Source organism: Vigna unguiculata, chromosome 2 (assembly GCF_004118075.2).
Source record: "Vigna unguiculata cultivar IT97K-499-35 chromosome 2, ASM411807v1, whole genome shotgun sequence".
Classification (NCBI taxonomy): Eukaryota; Viridiplantae; Streptophyta; class Magnoliopsida; order Fabales; family Fabaceae; genus Vigna; species Vigna unguiculata.
The window spans coordinates 2,905,865-2,912,651 of record NC_040280.1 but is presented as its reverse complement, the minus strand read 5'-3'; the positions used below and the strand labels follow the sequence as shown (position 1 = coordinate 2,912,651).

The following is a 6,787-nucleotide window of genomic DNA, read 5'->3' as shown; positions in this document are numbered from 1 at the left end:
CTGTCACCATTTGCGGCCGTTCCCATTTCAACACAACTTCTATCTTTGTAGGGTCGACTGCGATACCATGAGCCGAGATTATATGCCCAAGAAATTGGACTTCACTCATCCAGAACTCACATTTGGATAATTTTCAATACAACTGATGTTCCCTGAGTATTTCTATAACATCCCTAAGGAATATTACTTTGAAAATGACGTAAACAATTAAATAAAATGAAATAAATATGACGACATAGGTAATTTCCTCATTTATAAACACATGTTCCCAAAACGCGGGAAAATTAAAATCGCAAAGTTCAAGACATTATAAACGTTCGCAATTCAAAGTTATTACAACTTATAAAAGCCCAAAATGGCTAATATTCAAAACTAAAAAAAATACATCAAAACTCAAGTCTTCAAAAGCCCATAAGATCCCGCACTCCAGTCTCAAACGTCTCCTGGCTCACCTGTCAAATTATCTGCTCCCGGATAATAAATCATCCGATCATCGCCACACACACAGATAGGGTGAGCTATGCATATAAAAACAAATTAAATATGATACCCATCCCAATAAAAATTTGATGATATATGTTAATTACAAATTATCCACCCCTGATCTTATATTCCTTCATGAGTCATATGCATGAAACTAGGTCCTGGGACTTTTACTGTGCTTCCACGAAACTATCCCTTTCGTGGTCCAACCCTACGAGCCAATCCTGCTCATAGTCCATCCCCACAGACTCCTCGCCTGTAGTACAACATCCAAGCTTACTCAACTTGGACCCTGGCACGCACGCAATCACCATACTATGGACTCCTCGCCCAATAGTAGCCGACAGGAACATCACAGTTCCTTGCCCATCGTGTGTCCATCGCATGCAATCACCATACTAAGGACTCCTCGCCCAATAGTAGCCGACGAAAACTCAACTAGTTCCATGCCCATCATGCGTTCAACCACTCAAGCACATCCCAGACCCCTATTGGACTTAGTCCGTCAAGCCCAAGCATAAAAGAGGTGAACTTAGTCCTTCAAGTCCACTAATCAAAGTAAAACCCAAATTTTACAGCCACAAACACTGCCTGTCACCGCCTAGACACTACTAGGCGGACACAGACAGAAAACCGCCCGGCGGTCACACTCCCACCGCCAGGCACCGCTGACAAAACAGAACCCGTAATTCTTCGTCACCGCCTGGCGGACACAACCCTGTCGCCAGGCGCCATACCGGTAGCGAAATGCTACTGGTTCTTGGCACTTTTTACAGGTCTGAATACCTCAACTTGCAATACTAATTCCACACACCACTTATAGTATTTAAGACATATCACCAAAACTAAAACATACTTAGTTCAATTAATTCATGCCCAACTCAATTATTATCATGTCATAGCATACCTTATTTGACTCTCAAACCTAACAAGCCACAAATAACAATAGCATCCCTACCACTTATCATCATACAAGTTATTCTGTGAATATTCCATACTCAAAGTATTGCCATATACCCAATTAATTCTTACACCCATCCTTTTCCCTTTTAATTACCTTAAACTGGGTCTCATACTCAATATACCCCGGTTTCTAAAACTCTTACACTCTTTTATTCATTCCACCCCAATCTGATCAGTATTTTACATATACTTGGACACCCAACTAACATAACAGCTACCAACATGTAAGAAACACCTCATGCACATATTTGATCTTCTGTTTATTATTTAAATATCCTAGGTAATAAAATCCATCCCCTCTCAAAATATTTACAATAAGAACCCTAAATCAATGCGCCCCATGGCAAGGCACCAACCAAGTCGAACCTGTTGCTTTACTGACAGGTCATTCCCAAATCAATGCGCCTCAGTACCATCGCTTATGACAATTCATTCCCAAACCCAAGCGAAACCTAAAATACCAACTCACACGAAAATTCGTGAAATCTTCCACCAATTTCGCGATTACAGGTAATCACACAACAGCTCAATCATACACGCATCATATAAATTAACCCAGACGTCCAACATCGCAGAAACACCCAAAACCTGCAAGAACTGGACAAACCAGTTTATATCGCCTAGCGGGTAACACCTTGCCGCCAGGCGGTGCATGAAGAAAACCCAGTTTTTGGGTCCTGAACGTATGAGTCGCCTGGCGGTCCTTCAACACTGCCAGGCGGTTTCTGGGAAAAATCCAGAAAACTACGAAAAACATCATAAAACGCAAAAAACACAATGCAATTCCATTCACACATGGCATAGTTTATCGTATCCAAAATAAAACCAACATAAACAACTCCCCTAACCTGGATTAACGCTTTCCTTGCTCAAAATTTGACTTCTTTAAAACTCCAATGTTCACCAATGGCTTCCTCCCAAATTACCCTCCTAACTCAACTCGCCTATCACTCTAGAAACTTGTCCCTCTCTGAACTCTTGGTCCTCAACGCACCTCCTCTAATTCCAGCTAACCACACCCCCCTTTTTACCACTAATGAGCCTTATAATGGAGGTTTAATAATGCTTGATGGTTAAAAACGAAATTAAGGTTTAATGACAGTGTTGATTACCCTTCAATTGCATAATACCTTCTGTCTTTTCAGCCATCCTTGGCTGCTAAGTTTACTAGGGTTTCCTTTAACCTTTCAAATTCAAGACAAACCTAAAAATGGCAAAAATAGAGTTTCATTTGAGTCCCTCTAAGGTTTGAACCCACACCCATGCAATTGGCACACACTAGAGGTCCCTCTAGAGTTTCAATGCCAAACCATTCAACCAATTCATATCATATCTCATACTAAACAATACAATTCAATTATTATAAAACTCCACAACATGTTTAATACACATAAAAATAATGCTAATTTAATAACACACAAAAATAGCATACATAGGATTCGAACCCAAGTCCTCTCACACAAATCAAGTACTCTCAACCATTTGAGCTAGTACTTTTCCACATCACACATTCTGCATTTATTACCTTAAAGATTCTATTCACCCGCATTTAATTAAATAACTATTTAATTAATTATTTAATTTTTCCCGGGTCTTACAATTTCTAGCACCACCCTCAAGTGCACAGCGTGTTCATCCTAATCTTTGGAGTAAATTAGGATGTCATTGATAAACACAACAACAAACTTATCCAAACACTGTCGGAATATGCAATTCATATAATCCATGAACACCGCTGGAGCATTTGTCACTCCAAACGGCATCACGATATATTCGTAATGTCCATAATGAGATCGGAATGTCGTCTTTTTTACGTCCTCTGGCTTGACCAAAATCTGATGATACCCAGATCTCAAGTCAATCTTTGAGAACACCCCAACTCCTCGCAGCTGATCTAATAGATAATCTATCAGCGATAATGGGTACTTGTTCTTAATTGTCAGTTTATTTAACTAACGGTAGTCGACGCATAATCTGGAACTCCCATCTTTCTTCTTAACCAGTAGTACTGGGGCTCCCCATGGAGATGCACTTGGCCTGATGAATTTCTTCCCTAACAGAACTTCTATCTACTTTTTGAGTTCTGTTAATTCAGCTGGTGCCATTCTATAAGGAGCGACAGACCCCGGACCTGCCCCAAGGATGAGGTCGATAGTGAAATCCACATCCCTGCTTGGGGGAAATCCAGGAACTTCGTCAGGAAACACATCCGCAAAATCAGCCACCACAGATATGTTACGGATCTGCTCTTCACTACTCTTTTTCTCTGACTGAGCTATCATCATGAAACAGGTAGCTCCCTCTCCCAGTTCTTTCATAGCTTCTTGAGATGAAATCAATTTTACCCCTTCAGTTTCTGGGAATATCAATCTGCACCGTCCACAATCCATTACCACATGGTGATTGGACAGCCAGTCCATCCCCAATATCACATCCAAATCCTCCAACGGCAAGCAGATGAGGTTCACCTTGAACCTACAGCCCGCCACTTCGATCGAGCATCCATCACAACTAGTACTGGTTGTAACTTGCCCAAACGTCGGTGTCGAGACTACTAGCTCGCACCCCAAGTCATGAACCTCTAATCCCAACCTCCTCACACATGCATTGGAAATAAAAGAATGTGAAGCTCCCAAATCAAAAAGCACCCATACATTCTGACCCATCATTACACATGTATCTAGTATAAGATTACCTGCTCGGTTTGCCTCGGCGCTAGTCAGCACAAACACTCTCCCTACTACTCTTGGCCTCTCTATAGAGGGCAACTATGGTCGTGGCTCTACGACCGTCTTCTTATGAGGGCACCTGTCCGCAAAGTGGCCGGGTTGATCACACACAGAACACTTTCGTCCTCCTCCACTACTCCTTGCTTTACGAGCAAGTCTGGGGCAGTCTCTTTTTAAATGTGCTCCCCCACACTAGAAACACTTCAACCCTTGTGACGACGTCTGAGGTCGATTATAAGGCTTCTTTTGGTGTCTAGCCTCCACAACATTCCTCTACGGTCTGACTACTTGACTAGGCCCCATCTCTAACTATTCCACACTTTTTGCTTGTTCCACCAAGAGGGGAAATTCTCGGATCCTGAGTGGCACCAGAACCCTGAGCAGTTCATGTCGTAGACCCCTCTCAAATTTTTGACAACGCCATTCCTCTGTGATATTCTGGGTGTAAAACCTCGCCAGATATTCAAATCGGTTAACGTAAGCCTGCAAAGTCATATTACCCTGTTGTAAGGTCAAGAACTCAGCCTCCCTCTCATGCTTAGCACTATCTGGAAAATATTTTTCTAGGAATCTCTTTTTGAAATTCTCCCAACTCACTTCCTCCTCTCTGGTCCCCATTTGTTGCTGCATTCCAACCCACCAGTATTCTGCATCACTCACCAAGAGAAAGGTGGCATAGGCCAATTTTTGTTCATCTGAGCAGCCCAGTACACGGAATATCTTTTCACACTCCCTGATCCATGTATCTGCGTCATCAGGAGTGGCCTTGCCATTGAACTTAGCTGGTTTGTGCCTCATGAAATCATCCATGCTGACAGGTCGGGGTGCCGGTTGTGGTAGCACTACCTGTTGCGGCTGCATAGCGTCAACTAATCGGTGAATATCATAGGCAATTTCATCAGCTGAGTTATTGGCACCAATTCTTCTACCTCTTCCACCAACCATTTCCTAGTTTCTGGAACATAGGTATCATACACCATTATAATTTATCTCGAAAAAATGCATTAATCAATACACACCATGCAATAACACATATCTCAACAACTCTACAATGCAATCAATTTACCCTAATCTCACAATCGCGTTAAGCTCACTTCCCAAGGCCCAAAAATCATTTTGAAATCATATGCTCTGATACCAAATGTAACACCCCATATGGATATTACTAGATACAGTATAAATCATGAATTTTCTTTTGGAAATCCAACATTATATAAAGTTCCCAAGCGCGGAAAAATTATAAACTTTTATCGCGATAACCCAATCATAGTACTTCATATTTATTACAAGTTCATAATAAAGAAAACATCATAAAGTCTATTCCAAAATGCATGAAATAAAGATATGGAAAAATCTCCCATCGTAAGCCCCTGCTCCGTCTCTATGCTTTAGCATTCTCACCTGAAGTCACATCTGCTCCCACGTAACAAGTCACGTGATCATCGCCAAACACAAACACACAAACAAGAAAGGGTGAGCTGAAAAAGAAAAACAATATAAACAATAAGATAATAAGAATTGGCTCTCGCCCAATCTAACTTAGTTAATTTTAGTTTTGTGATCTTGTTATCACAATATACTTCCAATATCATAACCTATATGAGAAAGATTCAACCACAACCTTGGTCCTTAGGGATTATCATGCTCCCACGAACCTACCCGCTCATGGTCCAACTCTACGGACCTCCCCGCCCGTAGTCCAACACTACGAACCTGCCCGCTCGTAGTCCAACATGCGTGAACACCTACTATGAACCCCCTCGTTCATAGTAACCTCAAGTGTGAGCACGAAACATACGAACCTACCCGCTCGTATCCCCACACAAGAGTATAAAAGTTACGGACCTCTCCACCCGCATCAATCACGCATCTCACAACTCCGTTACGAACCTCCCCGCTCGTAACCAATCCAACATATCCTTGACCAAGCTATCTAGAAAAGAAAACGTCCATGCAAATCCATCTGTAAAGGACCCTTGTCATTGCGCTCCCGCCTGGCGCTGCCCTTTGACCCGCTAAGCGAACAGCTCCAGACCGCCTGGCGGTGTTCCCCTTCCTGTCGGGCGCCATTCCTCACGATGCTCTTTGTTTCGTGGCTCATCGTTTGGCGGAGCTTCTCCTACCGTCAGGCGCCACACCAGTAAAGACACTCCCCTACTGGTTTAAACACTTTCAAGGATTTTCATACACATTCAACCATTTAATCTCACATCCAGATCACTAATTACAAGCATTTACAATACTACAGTCATCAAATCATCAAGTTAACAAGCATCGACCCATTTAAGTACTCATTCGTGTATATTGGAAGTTAAACATACAAGGATCAGTCCCCAAACTTGCACATGCGATACTATAATCTGAATGTCATTATTATCATTACCTAACCTCTTTATGTAAGACCCGTAGGATTTAATTAATTAAATAAATAATTAATTGATAAATGCGGGAGAGGAAATAATTATGACATTAAATTATGGTTGGTATGACGTGGAAAAGTACTAGCTCAAGTGGTTGAGAGTACTTTAATTGTGTATGAGGACTTGGGTTCGAGTCCTATGTATGCTAATTTTTGTGCTATTGTTTTATTATTTAATTTATGAAATCATGTT

The 6,787-nt window shown here is 41.6% G+C and overlaps 1 protein-coding gene across 1 annotated transcript; it reads right to left on the bottom strand.

The window, feature by feature from the left end:
- Positions 1–3,515: 3,515 nt before the first annotated feature.
- Positions 3,516–4,112, bottom strand: LOC114174372. Its single transcript, XM_028059211.1, has one exon. It carries the CDS (start codon positions 4,110–4,112, stop codon positions 3,516–3,518), a length of 597 nt encoding a protein of 198 aa, XP_027915012.1.
- Between the last annotated feature and the right edge of the window lie 2,675 nt (positions 4,113–6,787).

What these genes read in the sequence shown, in the direction of transcription:
- LOC114174372 (XM_028059211.1), bottom strand. Translation starts at nt 4,112, where the DNA reads ATGGGTCAGAATGTATGGGTGCTTTTTGATTTGGGAGCTTCACATTCT.